The sequence below is a fragment of the Chrysemys picta genome, chromosome 2, assembly GCF_011386835.1.
Source record: "Chrysemys picta bellii isolate R12L10 chromosome 2, ASM1138683v2, whole genome shotgun sequence".
Classification (NCBI taxonomy): domain Eukaryota; kingdom Metazoa; phylum Chordata; order Testudines; family Emydidae; genus Chrysemys; species Chrysemys picta.
In genome coordinates this window covers 75,103,441-75,121,829 of record NC_088792.1, presented here as the reverse complement: position 1 = coordinate 75,121,829, position 18,389 = coordinate 75,103,441, and the positions used below count along the sequence as shown (strand labels likewise).

General features: G+C 37.2%; 1 protein-coding gene across 22 annotated transcripts in view; it reads left to right on the top strand.

Moving 5' to 3' along the window:
• SLC4A7 (solute carrier family 4 member 7) overlaps positions 1-18,389 on the top strand; it is a 197,981-nt gene that overhangs the window by 135,836 nt on the left and 43,756 nt on the right. For 9 of the 22 annotated variants that reach the window (XR_006172224.2, XM_042840343.2, XM_042840368.2 and 6 more), the window contains 4 exons: positions 1,415-1,603; positions 6,010-6,366; positions 16,828-16,943; positions 17,721-17,780. Coding sequence is in view for 21 of the 22 variants with exons in the window: in XM_042840343.2 (XP_042696277.2) it covers positions 1,415-1,603; positions 6,010-6,366; positions 16,828-16,943; positions 17,721-17,780 (722 nt within the window). In the remaining variant the exon portion in view is untranslated. The remainder of the gene's footprint in view (positions 1-1,414; positions 1,604-6,009; positions 6,367-16,827; positions 16,944-17,720; positions 17,781-18,389) is intronic. The other 13 variants (XM_065583510.1, XM_065583511.1, XM_005297104.5 and 10 more) reach the window with 5 other exon arrangements.

Here is an 18,389-nt window from a genome sequence, read left to right as displayed (position 1 = left end):
ATGCATATATAGAATATCCTAAAGACAATTTTTTTTAACAACATTACAGGACTCATTTCATCTGAGTATCAAAGCGTCACAATATTACTAAAATTTCAGACATTGTGGGCATTTTAAAGATCCCAGGGAACTTTCTTATAAAAGCTACAATGTTAACCCAAGTGTCTTCTGTAATTATATTTGGCCTACCTCAATTCTTTTTCATTTTCAATTAGATACATATGCTTGACTTTCTGTCTTAACCAGTATAGATTGCTGTGTGTAGTGTTATGTGCTGTAAAGCTGTAATTGTGTTTATCTTCAGAGGAGACTGGATTGCTGTGGTAGATAAAGTGATCCCTGCATAGTTTATTTTGTTTGTAAAGCATTATATCCTCTTTTAATACAACAGGTACTATATAAATGTAAGTTCTTAACCTTACTAGGATCTCAATATAATTATTAGAAATGGTAAAATGTAACAAAAAGGTCTTTATATAAACAGATGCATACAAATTTCTTCCAGGTAAGTCTTGTGTTACTGAGTTTGTGCAACTTAAGATGTTGGCCGAGAAATCTTTCAAGATTCTTTAAACTAATCAGTAAAAGAAAATGCTGGTTCCTGTTTTACACAGCCATATAGGCAGATTTTCATTCCTCAGTTTATATCTAAGGTATTTTGGAAACATGGCTGATCATACATTTTCATGTGATTAAAAATATCGAAAAACCCACACAAATTTTGCAAATTGACCAGTTTTGCCACACTTTATATGTCATCCTCACTGTTTGTAAGAATGTGAAATGGAAAGCCCAGTAAGGAATCTTGAAGTTTAGGGCAACTTAAAAAAAGAAAGGTTAGACATTTGAAGGATTAGGCTAGTCATAGTAAACTATGTTGGAAGAACACTGAAGTTTCAAAATCAAGCATTCAGACATTAGGAAACTCCAGAATTAATGTTGCTATACAGAGATTTCTATCCAGTTCGTACATCAAGCCCTTGCTTGTGGTAGTTTTTGCTACTGCACTGCTTTCCAGTGAAGAGTGGTATTCATTTGACATGTCGTTGAATACACACCTGCTTTTTGTAATGAAGGTGGTATTAAGTTGAAATAAAGATAAATATTTTGTTAAGTGGTTAACAATCTATTTATTCCTATAGGCCTTGTATTTTAAAATGCTTTGTATTTTGGAAAGAATACTGTTTAGTGACTCAAAGAAACGTTTGTTCAAAGTGCATAGATTGGAACTGTTGGCCCGCAATATTCTTGGCTATTTCTTTTCAGTGGATCTAGATGCACAGTTTGCCAAAGAAAATAAACTTGAAGATTCTTCATGAATTAGTTTTACTGATTTTTCAGATGAGTTAACGTGGTGGTATTGGGAATGCATATATTTAACTTAGATTTGATTTTAATATTTTTCTCATGATAGATATGGTGTTGGACAACATGATTGCTTCTGGTCAGCTGGATGAGTCCATAAGAGAGCATGTCAGAGAAGCTCTCCTCAAGAGACACCATCACCAGAACGAGAAGAAATTCAGCAGTCGGATCCCCCTGGTTCGGTCCTTTGCAGATATAGGCAAGAAACATTCTGACCCTCACTTGCTTGAACGAAATGGTGAGATAAGTTGTAGCATCTAATTTATTCTAACCTGATACAAATAATATATTAACACGGGAGAGGAGGGAGCAGTCAGAAGATAATAGTGGATACATTTTCTGAGTCCTTGGTATGTAAAAGTTGTGTGGTGGTTCTTTTGTGGTGTTTGGACATTTACCTATATTTTGCATGCGTAAAATCTTGTTTTGCTCCTTGTAACCACTATGATGTCTTGACTTACTGTTTTCATTTATGCTATAGTATGGTTTAGTTGTCTGTTATGAATAAGGTTATGATTTAGTCATGTGTATTTTTAGTAAGTCATGGACAGGTCACGGCAATCAACAAAAATTCATGACCTATGACTTGTCCATGACTTATACTATAAATACACTTGACTAAATCTTGGGGGAATCACTGCTGAGGGGCTGCTGCTGCGGGGGGGGGGGGGGGGGGGGGGAGGAGAGGAGGAGGAGCTGTCCCTGGGCCAGCCACACTAGCCACTACGGAAGTCATGAAGGTCACGGAAAGTCACGTAATCTGTGACTTCTGCGACCTCCAGGACAGACATAGAGCCCTAGTTAGGAGGTATATAAACAGCATTTTCTCTACCCCAGCAATATTTTCTGTTGGTTATAACACTTTCACAGGCTATGCTTCAATTAATTCTATATTTTTGGAAGGTTTAAAGTCATCCTGTTACCTCAGCCAGGCAAAGCTTCATGTGCATCCAGAAGTCTGACTACCGGATTATAGCTTCTGATTCAGTCTCCTTTATTTATTGTTTTAGAGACTTAATCATGGTCTTAATGATCAGTGAAACTTTTAATTTTTATTTTGTATTAATTGTGTTCATCTTACTTGAGTTTTGCTTTCATATAGTTGTCCAAAAAGGGAGTTTATTTTTTTTTTAATTAAAAATAATAAACTACCTCGGGTTAAGGTTTGTTTAGTATAGTAGAACGTAGGTAAAAAACATCTCCACAAGATGTACCATGTCTCCTGCTGATAACTAATTTCTGACCACTCTGACATCCTGATGCATTTCTTCCAGGTACTCAGTTCCTAAGTTCAAACATTACCACTCCAGGACAGCCTGTCTTACCTTTTATTCTTCCTTTATGGCCTCTGCCTTCCTCCCAGAGTTCTCCATCTTCTGTTTTGGATTTCCAGTCACATCAGCCTCGACATCTGCTGGTTGACTTGAGAACTTTGGCCTAGTAAGGACTGAAGTATTGGGCCCATCACAGAGCCTAATTAATGTCTCTCCTCCTTAAAATAAAGTACTTGGGTTCTTGACCATTCTGGTGCAAAATGTGATATGTCTGCTGCCTTGGAACATGTACTTACTTGGGTTGTTCTAGTGCTAGTACGTGCTGAGTTTGATCTGTGCCATAGAGATCTTTTAGCTAGTTTCCTAATGTACACTAGGATTAGAAAAACTGGACAGTATTTGATGTCAGCACATACTAAAAACAGTTTTTTTGCCAGGATGTTTCAGATGTCTTGGTTTCTAAAAGGAAGAAAATGGTCCTAAACTTTGAACTGATTGTGCAGACTTCAGTTGCAATGAATAACTGATGCTTTGTTCAGTATGTGTGTTGAAACTTGCCAAGTCTAAGTAACACATGCCCAATCTATACATCTGCATCCCTAGAAAATAGTATTCAGAGAATTTAATACCCATGTAAGATATCTTCCTGGTCTTGAAAACAAATTAAGTTGCTTTTCACATTATGGACTACATTGGATTCTTAATTACAACATGCGAAATAGAACATTGGGCTTTATCTGTCTAATTTGCTACCGAAGCAGCAGTGCACTAGAGACTAATTTCAAATCTTTAATACTGAAAATGAAATTTTAAATAAAATTCAATCTGTAGAATGCACTCTTCAGGTAAATCCTCTAAATTTGAGTTTTTCCTGTATACTTGTGGACACTACCTCTCCATCCCCCCAAAAGAATTTTAGGATTGTTCAGTATGTTGGTCCTCCTTATACATTGTATATGCATGTGATAATACTGAATGCATCTGTTTTTTGGTACCTGCCTGATGGTATAATATATATGAAGAGATGCGTTCACCTCCAGGTCTTTAGCAAAATTCATCATACTCTTGCTCTGTCTGAGATGGAACACCAGTCATTATGCATGAACTCATGTACGATTGGGGAGTTGCAGTCAGTCTTCTCTAGACATGCTCTTCCCTTGCCCCCCTTTCCTGAGGGAAATGGTGGGGTGAAGATAGAGAACTGTTTAGAATAGTTTTCCCTGGTAGGGAAGAACAGGCACCCATTAGAAACTTGTCTCTGAGGGAAGGATGGTGACTCTATTCTCTATCTTAGAATAGTGGGGAAACAAGAAGATAAAGAGAGACTGCATTGTGTGGCAAGGGTGAGAGACTGAGAGAGATTTGGAGAAATCTGAGGTTAACTAGATGAATGAGATTGTAATAAGAGACCGAAGAGGAGTATAATTTGACACTTGTATATTTCACTACAGCACAAGCAGGAGACACTTTGATCTAGAACATAATACTCCTGGGGGAGTTCTGTACACCTGCGCAACGCAGAATTTGTGCAGAATTAATGTTCTGTGCAGAATTTCCTTTTCTCCTCTACTGAAATGGGCTGCAGAGCTGCTGGTTGCCACTAGGGGCTGCTGGACCCAGCAGAGCCCAGCTCCCTAGCTTGCAAATAGAAGACACCGCCAGGGGGAGGTAGCTGAAGGTTTCCTGGCAGCTGCAGTTCATGGCACACCCTGAAGGAAGGAGGCGTCCTGCAGGAAACTCCATACAAACTTGGGACCCAGCATCAGGCTGTTTCTCCTGCTGGATTCCTGGGCTCTGGGAGGGTAGGGGATGCGAGTGTTTGGAATGGGGGGGCGGGGGGGTCGAGTGTCTGAGCTGGGTGGTGACCCATGGCTGGGCTCTGGGTGGAGTGGGGAAACGGGTGTGGGTATCTGGGCTGAGAGGGGGCACCCTGCAGCTGAGCTCGGAGGGGAGGGGGGAGGAGGGAGAGAAAGGCGGCAGAGAAACAGGAACTGGCTTGTTGTAGCGGTTTCTTTAATTCTCTACTCCTGGGCAAATTTTTTGTGTCTCTATATTGTTACAGACACAGTTTCTGACAGGTATTTTGAAATAAATTACCACAATAATTGAAACTGGCATGATTATATAGTGTTATTTTGACAAATCAAATATGCAGAATTTTGCAGAATTTTCAATTTTTTGGCACAGAATTCCTCAAGGAGTAACATAAAATAGGCTGCTGCAGTCTGTATTCAGTAGCAGCTGCCCTTAATTTTTTTTTTTTAATTGAGTATTTCAGATATTATATTGTTATATTATGATGTGATATGACTTGACATGGTGTCATATCATGCACCACCACTGTTACAAAACTGTAATGAAATAATGCAAAAATTATAAAAGTAAAAATATTTTTGCAACATTTTTTTGTTTTTAAATTAAGATTTTGAATTTTTTCCCCCAAATAAAACTTTGGGGAACTTCTATTTCATGGAAAATTCTGAAAATGTGTTTTCATTCTGATATGTAATGAAAATGAATTGTAAAATGTCAATGTTAAGTTTTGGCCAGCTCTAAATATGATAGCATCTTATGCTATGAACAAATAACTGACAGGAGTGGTGTCAGTTGGACTACACCCTTTAGTGCTGCTAGATTGAAATTTGGTCCCTGACCAAATGTTAGTGAGTGCCAATGATTTCAGATATTCTCCTTCAGGTTAGATTTAGTAGGTTATTTTTAACTTGGAAACCTGACGCCTGCCTTTGTCCTCAACAATAAGTTTTACTGAAATATCAAATATTAACTATTTCCTTCCTTCCTTCCCTTTACAAGCTTTTATGTAGTGGTTTACAAAGAGTTTTATTATCCACATTTCACAGATGAGGAGACTGAGCCATAGAGAAGTAAGATGATTTGCACAATCTTTCACAGCGGGCCAAGTAATTATATTTAATTTGTGGTACAAATGCTTCAAAATCTCCTGACCTGACATTGTCACAGTAGCATTATGTCTTAGCTTAGTAAAAAGCTTCCAGTACAAATGATATGTAGTAATATCCGAACTTGATTTTTTTCCTTTTTAACATTTAGTGGAAAAAATTATTTTAGATGTCAATATGATCATATGCTAAATTCTTATTGGACCTTTTTTAAGCAGTTACTGACCATATCCTTTCCTCCTAAATCCCCATTATGTGCTAATTGGTTACTTGTCAGTAAGGTACTTGCTGACTTTTCTAATATCTAAAAATCTGATTCACTCTTGCATCTTGCTTAACTCTTATCTCACCTGCATGAATGTGATGTACATGCATAATTTGTCTTTTTTAAAAAAGCCCGTTTCCCTGCTGTAAACTTCATTGTGTTTCATTTATTTGTTTTACCTCAGGGGAAGGCCTTTCAGCCTCCCACCACTCTTTGCGAACAGGTCTCTCTGCTTCAAATATTTCCCTGAAAGGAGAAAAACGTTTGTCCCTTCTTCTCCATTACCTTCTTCCTTCTTCAAGAGCTGGAACCCCGGCAGATTCAAGGTGTACAACCCCACTACCTACCCCTCAAAACACACCACCCTCCAGTCCTAGCAGCGGCCGCCTGGCAACCACAAGTTCCCAGCCGAGTCAGCTTCAGGGCAAGGAACTGCTGGTGTCACCTGCCAGTGATGATATTCCCACAGTAATAATCCATCCACCTGAGGAGGACTTAGAAGTTCAGGAAAAGAAGACAGAGGATAATATTGACATACCAGGCAATTATTCAAACTTAACTGTCCATGTGTGATGCTCTCTGAATCTGGATCACTTGCATTGCAATGTTGACCACATAGCTTGGGCATAAATGAGTATTATTTATAACTGTTACCTCTGTCTGCATGTTTTATTTCTTCTGAAGTGTGATTGTTTCTTATTTAGCATAATAGATCTATTCCAAAGATTTTTACTCTTAAAAAAAATTAACACAAACATTGTTGAAGCTCACCTATTTATAATTGCATTTTAACTCCTTGAAGCAATGAAAAATAGAATTTTTCATACTTAACCTTTATTTGTGTGATTAAAAAGGAATGTTTGTGTTTTTGTTTTAAAAATAAGCAATTTTTAAATAAAATTCTTTTAAATAGGCAAGATGTCAAAAATGGTGGCCTTTTCCTTTCACTCACCTTGAATCCATGTAAATGAAGATATTAATTTAGTCCTTAAATGTGGTATGTGGTTTAAACACATGGGACATGCTCTGAAGTATTTATAGTCTAAATCAGACATGTTACAACATGTGGATAGAAATGAGAGAAGGTAGGGATAGGAAGGAACAAGGGTTACAGTTAGAGTTAGGGTAGTAATTTAGTCAGTTGTGTTTTTGTGCCATGATGGATTTGGGTTTTAAATACTTTCTTTTAGGTGTTAGTTTAAGTTTATATGATAAAAATCTCAGAACTGTTATGAACAAAAGTAGTGTACCTTAAAACTGGCATATCCAGCATTTCCATAATTGGTGCCAGTGAATTTTCCAGTGGTGCATTATCACAGCGTCAGATGCTTAATTACTGTTGGGGGGAACAGGCAGAGTGTTTTTTTTTTTTTTTTTTTAATTTGCTGAGTATTGTAAATTAGCTAAAGGAAACTTAGTAAGAGTTAGCTGCAGATCCTGTTATGTTGGTCTGTGAAACACTTTGAGGCTATTTAGCTCGTGTAAAAAGCATAACGCATATAAAAATACTGGATATAAGAGAAAAATATTCCTCTGAAAATGCCTCATTAATATGTTGAGTAAACGTTTGTTTTTTTATCCCAGAAATCGATTAATAACATTTGAGTTTTTCAGTCATTTCTTAGCATTAGAGCCAATTGGAAGCTGAAGATTCTGGCAGTTCTTCTAGTTAACTTGTAACTGTTTGTAGAGGTCACTTTTCTCTTTGCCTCCAAGTGCCTTCCATTTTTATTTCTTTGAAAATGACTGAACACCTTAACAGGAAGAACAGAAAATGTTCAAAATATGAAACTGCTCATTCTCACCATTCTGAAACTGATCTCCATTTGTGTGGATTTGGACTGCTGTAACTCAAAATATTTGACCAGGCACAATCTCCTTGGTGTTCGTTCTTATTATCCGGTAAGAGAAATTGGGAGACAGATATGACCCTCCAACCAGACTGGCTATCTAGCACAAGCCCTTTGTCTCCGGTGAGTGATCCTGGCCCAGCCAACCCTATCCATCCATCTCTAATACAGGCCCAGGTTCAGGGTAACAAGGAGCAGGAAGTTTAAGAGGCATTTGGTGGAGGGAGTAATCAGTGTCAAGTGCCCTGGTTTTCTGCTTTTCTTATTTTTCCACCTAAGGGTAGTAATTATATTAAGCTTCAGAGAGTAAGTAGAGCTAAATCTGTCCTAACACCAGTGCTCTGAGTCACTGAACAAGGCCTTTCCTCCCTTCATAAATGAAAAGAAATCTTGTCCCCTGCCTCCTTAATATATAAAAACACTCTTAATGAGCAGAATGGTCATATAAAGATCATTCTCCCCCTCAAATCCAAGGATGATCTTATATTTTTCATGGAGGAGGAGGACTGCCCGCATTAAACTGGATATGGTTAATGGCTCTGCACTAAAGACCACAGCCTTCACGTTGGTATCTCTTCTCTAACGAGAGAGACAAAATACCATACACAGTACTGTAGAACCTGAGAGAGAGACAAGTGAAGATAAAGCTCTCCAGCTGAATCCAAGTCAATCTTAAATTGATTCTAAGCTTCAAGGAGATATAGCCCCATATTTATAAAGGAGAAATCTGAAGAGGATGGTCTCCCAGTTCCTCTGGCTGTATATATTCTGACCTCTTTTTGTCTGAGCCATTGTTTAGAAGTGGATCTTTGGTTTTCTGGACCCCCAAAAATCCAATATTAACATAGAGATGCCCTCAAGAAGAGTCTCTCAAACTCTGTTCCATGGGCTACCACTGGTTTGGAGCCTTTCTTAAGAACATGAGAATGGCCGTTCTGGGTCAGACCAATGGTCAGTCTAGTCCTGTATCCCGTCTTCTGACAATGGTCAATGCTAGATGCTTCAGAGGGAATGAACAGAACAGGGCAATTATTGAGCGATTCATCTCCTGCTGTCCAGTCCCAGCATCTGGCAGTGAGAGACTTAGGGACACCCAGGGCATGGGGTTGTGTCCCTGACCATCTTGGCTAATAACCATGCACCTATCCTCCATCAATTTATCTGATTCTTTTTTGAACCCAGTTATAGTTTTGGCCTTCCCAACATCCCTTGGCAATGAGTTCCAAAGGTTGACTGTACGTTGTGCGTGTACTTCCTTCTGTTTGTTTTAAACCTGCTGCCTATTAATTTCATTGGGTGACCCCGGTTCGTGTGTTATGACACTTTGTTCACTTTCTCCACACCATTCATGATTTTATAGACCCCTATCATATCTCCCCTCCCCCCACAATCGTCTCTTTTCCATGCAGAACAGTCCAGTTTTTAACCTCTCCTCATATGGAAGCTGTTCCATGCCCCTAATCATTTTTCTTGTCATTCTCTGCACTTCTTTTCAGTTCTAATGTTTTTAGGTTGGGCAACTAGAACTAGGTAGTATTCAAGGTGTGGGCATACCATGGATTTATATAGTGGTGTGTTATTTGTTTGTCTTCTTATCTATCCCTTTCCTAATGGTTCCTAACGTTCTGCTAGCTTTTTTAACTGCTGTTTCACATTGAGTGGATGTCTTCAGAGAACTATCCTCAATAACCCCAAGATCTTCCTTGAGTGGTGACAGCTAATTTAGACCTCATCACTTCATATGTATAGTTAGGATTTTTTCCAATGTGCATTATTTTGCATTTATCAACATTGAATTTCATCTGCCATTTTGTTGCCTTGTCACCCAGTTTTTGTAAGATCCTGTTGTAACTCTTTGCAGTCAGCTTTGGACTTAACTATCTTGAATAAACTTGAATCATCTGCAAACTTTGCCACCTCACTGTTTATCCCTTTTTCCAGATCATTCATGGCTATATTGAATAGCATTGTTCCCAGTACAGATCCTTGGGTGACCCCACTATTTACCTCTGTCCATTGTGAAAACCGGTCATTTATTCCTACCCTTTGTTTCCTGTTTTTTAACCAGTTACTGATCCATGAGAGGACCATCCCTCTTATCACATGACTGCTCACTTTGCTTAAGAGCCTTTGGTGAGGGACCTTGTCAAAGGTTTTCTGAAAGACCAACTACACTATATGCACTGGATCACCCTTGTCCAATGTTTGTTGACCCCCTTAAAGAATTCTGGTAGATAGATGAGACATGTTTTCCCTTTACAAAAGCTGTGCCAACTTCCCCAACAAGTCGTGTTCATTTATGTGTCTGAATTCTGTTCTTTACTATAGTTTCAGCCAGATTGCCTTGTACTGATGTTATGCTTCCTGGCCTATAATTGCCAGGGTTGCCTCTGGAGGCTTTTAAAAAAAATTTAGCTATCCTCAAGTCATCTGGTACAGAGGCTGATTCAAGTGATAAGTTACACACCACCGTTAGTAGTTCTGCAGTTTCATATTTGAATTCCTTCAGAACTCTTGGATGAATACCATCTGATCCTGGTGACTGTTACTGTTTTTAATTCATCAGTTTGTTCCAAAACTACTTTGATTGGAGGTTCATGGAATGAAAAATGGAAAACCTATTCTTGTCTTTGGGTTCCATTGTCCAAAGGGAATTGGAGCCCATTCCACTATGAAAGGGCATGGCAGTGCAGATTTTCCCTCTACAGACATGAAAGGCTACAACCTTGTTGGCTGTTACATGTCCATTCTAAGCTCTATGGACTAGCTAGATATACCTTCTGTGGGCCAGTCTTTAGAAGATGTTCCCTGAGGTAGTTTCTAGTATTCGATATTTTGTTTTTATGTCCCTTGTTCTAGGGTATTCAGAAGCTTAATATATATGGAATTGTTGGAAATAACCCCAACATTGTGAGTTGGTGTATAAGGTGGAGAAATATGACTTTTTCCATTTCAATTTGTTCTTTGGAGTCCAGACACTAGCTCCTAACAACTCAATCACGCATCAAAGCATTCACTTTCACAGATTAAATATTACAGTTAATTTCTTAAGTTTGATGTTTAGCTTTTCAAGTTTTCTTGTACGATCAGTGTTTCTCCTATGGAAAGGCAATTGAGAACCAGTGTTTCAGAAATATTCATGCTTTGGAACTACTGAATACTGAATTCCACAGAATGGGGGCAGAAATAGTCAAAATAAATACCAAAATCATCATCTTTGGCTCTGCTGTTAAATGAGAGAGGAATGCAAACTTCTTATGAATGGCTGTGGACAACAAAAATAAGTGAACAGGCAAATATTTGTATTTCCTTGTTTCTGAGGCTTTGAAGGTTTTTTGCTCTATATTCATTTTATTTTAAATTTAATTAATTGATAAAAACATAAATTGTAACACTTTGCTAATTTAGAATAGCTTTGCCCTGCTATTCCATAGCATCCGATAATTTACTAAAATAATTTTAATAATTGCAAACCTACAAGTATTTCTTCTGGAAAAACTCATCCCAATTCTTTGCTTCTTTAACAGGCTACGTAATGCCAGGAAAACACATCTTGAATGTTATAGACATCTTGAATGTTTAATTTCTTTAGGAAGTCTAGAATTAAACTCTCTTTAAAAATAAATAAGTCACCATGTAGGATTTGATATACGTGCATGCACTTATCGTAGGATAGTTAGCATGGAAGATTTAGATGAGTCCAACTCAGTGCCTAAAGCAGCTCCAGTTTACACTGTGATATCAATGTATGTCTTTTCTTAACTTGATGATGATCTCTTCTCACTCACTGAGGCAGATGATCTCTTCTCACTCACTGAGGCAGAGATCGGATCTGGTTCTTGATTTCTTCTTTTAACAAATGGGACCTCCTTTTTCCAACAGCAGTCCATGAGTAGTACTGAATTAAGTCCAATAATGAATGAAGTCTGAATAAGGAAAATGTTTTAAAAAATACTATAATTTGATATTTCTTTTAGATGGATTTTGTAAGAAGACAGAGAAGAATGACTATTTAGGGCTTTATCCAACCTCAAATTGCCTCTGTCACAGAGCCTGTGGAACCTCTATAGAAGCTGCTCCATATTTTGTGGGATTCTTCCCCATTGGAAGTCCCTCAATATTCCAGCATGGGGATAAATGAATTTTTCTGTCTGACAGCCTGGAAAACAAAGGACAAGTGTTTTCTATGTGGGAGAGCTGTTATTGGGCTAGAGTAATAGATTGGGGGAAAGAGAGACAGGAATTGTTTCCTCACAAATGGAGATTGCATGGGAGAAAGTCCTCATTCTGGTGATGGAGGGGGGCTGGAAAACAATTTAAGGCAGGACAGTGACCTGGTTCAACAGTCTGATGCAGTTTTTGAGAAGCCATATAAAAAGGGCTTTTTGTTCAGTTTTTTTGATTGTCTGTGTGCCCCAGAATACCAGATGGTCTCGTAGGCTGGATAAGAGTGTGTGTGTGTGTGTGTATATAGATAGATAGAGAGCGTATAGAGTGTTCAGTGTGTCAAAGTATAGTTGAGCTGCATCATAGCTCTACCTCTTCACAGACCCATTAAGAACTTAGACTCATTGTCATTTACTTTACCTTTGATTTACTTTTACAAAGTACTTTTACAATCTGACATTAAAACAAAACCACTATAAGAAATCTTGCCTGAGTAAGGAGTGCAGACTAACTCCTAAGTGAGCAATTTAAACCATGAAACAAATAATTCAAAATTAAACATATGTGAGGAATTAAGTTTCAGCTTTGAGTTAAACTATTTAAATAAAGAGAATGAAGATGGGTTGCTGGAAGGAAAACCTGATCCATTAGGGAGGGTAGTTGAATTCATCTCATCTCATCAAAAGTCTGAGAAATAGGATCCAGAACTTGGAAGATAACCAATGAAATACAACAGATGTCACGCTTACAAATATTAATCCATTCCTGAGGTATTAGTAACGCTGAGGTTCTACTGTACACGAAATATAAATTAAATTTAAGAGACACTTGGTCCTCGGCAAATAATTTGAGACATTTGAGCCCAAACTAATATTTTTTAAATATAGGAAAATCTTTGTAGACGTGCTGATGGACTCTTCAGAGTTGAGCTTGTGATATCATTTGTGAATGCAGCATAATTTCATTATGTTGCTTAAGCCACAAGAAGCCAATTTATTTTTATTATGTATTTTCTAGCACTGGTTGATTTAAAAACAGCAGGAAAAACTATGAAAAATGTTATGGAAATGCTTCCATTTTTGTTGCAACTTTAGAATGTTGGAATCTTTCTGACAGTATTTTAAAATTTAGTTTGCACCTGTAATTTTAGTAAGATTGTGAAAAAGCAAAAGCTGCTAATCCTTTGGATTTGAATGGGATAAGGATTTCTGTATTAGCACTAAGAGTTTTTGAACCTGGGCTGTAAACAGTTGGAGAAATTCTGGCTTCAGTCATAAAAAAATCAATATTATCCTAATGCCAAAACTGAGAAATGGGCAAAATGGCAATTTACAGTTACTGTTTATGTATGGACCTGAGTGGATCAAATTCAGGGTACCAGTTCTGTGAACTTGGGAAAGGTGCAGCCAAGTAACTTTTGTCCCTTGCTCTCACCCTGAACACACACAGAATGTACGTATTACAAATACTCTGGATAGGACAAGGGAGTGTGGCCTGTGAGATTATTCCCCCACCTTCTTCCTACTCTGCTATGCATCCTCAGATTTAGGGATTAATTGATCTCTTGCCATGAATAATCTCTTATTGGGGCATTGTTGAAATGGTTGCAATACAGATGTAAAATGACACATAATAGCACATCTTTCACAACTTACATTTCTTACATTATTTTACATTATTGTGCTAGGAGTAAAAAGTGAAGAGGGCATGAATTTGGCCTTTCTGTATTTATCTGAACATGTTTTGTTTTTTTCTGTTATGTACTAAGATGTAGACTCCTATTTACTCCACATAGCAGATATATTGCATCCCTGTTTCAGTTTTATAAACCCTCCCTAAAAAACGGAGAGTTTTATTCTACTAAATGTGGTGTAGCTGATTCATGGATTGGATTGATGGGTTTATGGGTTATCTCCTTTTTGGTGAATAATATATATTGCAGAGCAAAAGGGAGGAATGTGATTTTGCCATTTTAGTTGGCTGAGATTGGCATTTATAGTAGTAGTTAATTCCTAGCACAGTATAGGTTTAAGAAAATTAAAGCCTATTTAATATCATTGTTTTTATTTTATTAGAATATGTTAAATGCTTATAAAATGGAAGAATGAGAATTGCAGTCTTATCTCTAAATGGTGATAGAACTTTTGGTTCTGACTCTTCTTTGGAATAGCTATATAGGATCAGATTGTTAGAATTCAGCTGTCCGAAAAAAAGTGAAACAGGTAAAAATGCCAAATGATAAACTTATAAGGAGTTTAGGCCTGTCTTGAATAGGCAAATGGTTGTGTTTAGATCAGGCTTAGCTAACATGAACTATTTATACTCCAAAGCTTTTTCTAGTTTAGTCAAAGTCTTAGGCCTTGTCTAGACTGAGACTTAAAGGTGTGATGTTAGAACATACTAGCTAATGCATTCTAATGTGTTTCTTGTATAGGCAGGGCAATGTATACTTTAATGTGTGGCTTAAGATGGTTGAGTTAAAGCCTAGAGGGAAGGCTCAGCTTTAACTCATTCAGTTTAGCGTATGTTAAAATATTAGGGCTGTCAAGCGATTAAAAAAATTAAGCACGATTAAGTGCACGATTAAACAACAATAGAATACCATTTATTTAAATAGTTTTGGATGTTTACTACATTTTCAAATATATTAATTTCAATTACAACAATACAAAGTATACAGTGCTCATTTAATATTTATTTTTGATTACAAATATTTGCACTGTAAACAAAAAAAATATTTTTCAATTCACCTCTTACAAGTACTGTAGTGCAATCTCTTTATCATGAAAGTTGAACTTATAAATGTAGAATTATGTACAAAAAAGGCATTCAAAAATAAAACAATGTATAACTTTAGAGCCTACAAGTCCACTCAGTCCTACTTCTTGGTCAGCCAATCACTCAGACAAACAAGGTTGGTTACAATTTGCAGGAGATAAAGCTGCCTGGCACTGTTGTAGCTGGCGTTGCAAGATATTTACGTGCCAGATGCGCTAGAGATTGATATGTCACTTCATGCTTCAACCACAGTTCCAGAGGACATGCTTCCATGCTGATGATGGGTTCTGCTTGATAATGATCCAAAGCAGTGCATGTTCATGTTCATCATCTGAGTTGGATGCCATCAGCAGAAGATTGATTTTCTTTTTTGGTGGTTTGGGCTCTGTAGTTTCCGCATCAGAGTGTTGCTCTTTTAAGACTTCTAAAAGCATGCTCCACACCTCGTCCCTCTCAGATTTTGGATGGCACTTCAGATTCTTAAGCTTTGGGTCGATTGCTGTAGCTATTTTTAGAAATCTCACATTGGTACCTTCTTTGCGTTTTGTTAAATCTGCTGTTAAAGTGTTCTTAAAACGAACATGTGCTGGGTCATCATCCAAGACTGCTATAACATGAAATATATGCAGAATGCGGGTAAAACAGAGCAGGAGAGACACACTGCTCCCCCCAAGGAGTACAGTCACAAATTTAATTGCCACACTATTTTTTTTTTAATGAGTATCATCAGTGCGGAAGCATGTCATCTGGAATGATGGCTGAAGCATGAAGGGGCATATGAATGTTTAGCATATCTGGCATGTAAATACCTTACAACGCTGGCTACAAAAGTGCCATGCGAATCCCTGTTCTCACCTTCAGGCAAGACTGTAAATTAGAAGCAGGCAGCAGTATCTCCCGTCAATGTAAACAAACTTGTTTGTCTTAGGGTACGTCTACACTACCCGCCGGATCGGTGGGTAGTGATCGATCTATTGGGGATCGATTTATTGTGTCTAGTGTAGACGGGATAAAATCGATCCCCGATCGCTCTGCCGTCAACTCCGGAACTCCACTGCGGCAAGAGGCGGAAGCGGAGTCGACGGGGGAGTGGCAGCCGTCAACTCGCCGCCGTCCTCATGGCTAGGTAAATCAACCTAAGATATGCCGACTTCAGCTACGCTATTCGCGTAGCTGAAGTTGCGTATCTTAGATCGACCCCCCCGCCCACCCCCCCAGTGTAGACCTAGTGTTAGCGATTGGCAGAATAAGATGTAAAACTGAGTGGACTTGTATGCTCTAAAGTTTTACATTGTTTTGTTTTTGAGTGCAGTTATGGTAACCAAAAAAAAAAAAATCTGCATTTGTAAGTTACAATTTCAAGATAGAGATTGCATTTCAGTACTTGTATGAGGTGAATTGAAAAATACTATTTATTTTATCATTTTTACAGTGCATATATTTGTAATAAAAAAAGTGCAATTGATCGTGATTAATTTTTTAAGTTGCGATTAATTTTTTTGAGTTAACTGCGAATAATTGACAGCCCTATAAAATATTTGTTGCTGTGTCTATACTAGATTATTTCAAACAGAATGCCTAAATTGTAGTCTAGCCAGGCCGTAGCATAGATAAGGTAAACTGCTTCAAACCAGGTTAAGCTTTACTGATGTTTATGATCATTTACATAAGTTTACCCAGAGAGTTGCACTAGTTTGGTTGACCACTAGTGTCTTAACCCTGATATGGTCAAAACCTGAGTCTCAGTTTTTTTTAATCAAATATCAACTTCAGATAATGCATTAAATTGTGTGGTGGGTGTGGTTTTGTTTTTTGTTTTGTTTTAATTCTAGGGCTTTCAAATTTATGAGTGTGGAACCTCTATCAGGTAGGTTCTGTACACAGACCATTGGTGGTGAAGATTAAAATTTTTACACTTGTCCTCTTCCCCAAAAGTCACTCTAGTTTTCTTTTCTTGACTGTTTTGCAAATGGCCACCATTTAGGCAACATCTGATTTTAACTATTTTAAACAAACTTTAATTGTTTTCCAGAATAAAATAACTTGTTTATGTTGAATTTGTGGTACTAATATGGGGCACTTTTGTTTATTAACTTGCACATTCGCTTTTAGCAAGCTGCCACATTGAGTTTTTGCATAGCGTGTGTCTTGGTTGGTCCATTTTCTGTGAACTCCATTTTGAAAATGTGTATTTTCTTTAAATCTAGGGCTTCTAGCATCTCCACAGTCAGCACCTGGAAACTTGGATGCTGGAAAAAGTGGAGATGTTAAAGGTAATGGAACAGGAGGAAGCAGAGAAAACAGCACTGTTGATTTCAGTAAGGTAAATGACATTACATATTTTCTCAATGATTAGTAAGTAGGGCTATGTAACAGTATGGTAGCCAAACTGGTTGCTATTTTGACCTTACTGCTGTAGTTAACCCAAATTATCAGAATGCAGTAGAGATTAAAATTAATTAGCCATTAAATGTTTTGGCTACTTTTGCAGTACATCTGGATTTACTATTGTTAGATAATTTTGCCACTTCACATGTGCAGTATTTCATGTAACTTGACATAAAAAGCCACTGTACTTGCTGATTGAGCAATACATAATATTTTCAGGTCAGATACACTGCGAAAGTTTTTACAAAACAGGGGTGTTTTTGCATATAAAGTAGCTTAAGTTTTATGAATTTCTGTGTTTTTTTTACTTTAGAGACTTAAGACCCCTTTTCAGAAAAAGGGCTTTTATGCATTGTTCTGTAAAAGCCATGGAAATCTTAAAGATAAAGAGCATCAGTTGTGTTACTTCTGGAAGCAAACCTTGTGTACTACTGTTAACCTCTCCCATCTTCTGTAACTTAAATGTTTTGGGTTATAAGAATCACTATGGTTCTTACTACGAAATTCACCTGTTCAGTGTAATCTGTACAGTAAAAGATTGTAATAAACAGTTTGTCTAATTAAATTTTATAACTGTGTTGAAGCAAAGCTAATTTTACATAGTAGTTCTCATCTGATCATGGCAGGTGCCATTTATTCCTACTCTGTCACAGTTTTTATATTTTTGCTTGGCCTGTCCTTCTGTACACCTGCCTTGTCTCCTGTTGGGCAGGAGTCAGCCTCCTGGCACTGTAGTTGTGGCACACTTGGTGTGGGACTCAAGAGGCCAGCTGTAAGTTTTCTAGATAACAACGTAACTAGTGTTAGTTTCTTGTGCCTTTTGTGTAACTGTTTGTAAACCAAAGAGTTCATGTGCTGTACAGTTTTGTAATGTTCCTCTGTAATTATATGCAGAAATGTAAGTTTCTTTATTCTAATTCAGCTGTTTATTTTTTGTGAATGAAAATTATATTAAAGCTATTCATTCCTTTAAAAATATTTAAAATACCATTTATAAAATGTAAAATAACTAAATTCTGGAAACCGCATATAATTACAGGAACTCTCCTTAGTTGTTATTTTGTCGATTTGCTGTCAAGTAATATCACCTACCATAGAGAAAATATTTCTGTCCTGAGAAGTTACTGTGGAAAAGTGATTATGTAGCTGAAACTTTTTAGAATATAATAAATAATAGTAGTTCTAACTTGTAACAATAAAAGAAATGTACTAATAAAATACTACTGACAGACATATTTTATACACATCATATGCTTGTCTTTTCTGTTCCTGTACATGTGAAAAAATTCTTTTGCATTTATATTGTTGTAATCAAAACAAGAGTTGAACAGTCAATACTCTTCTTAGTTTTTAAAAATTCTTTGTAGAATTATCAATAAGA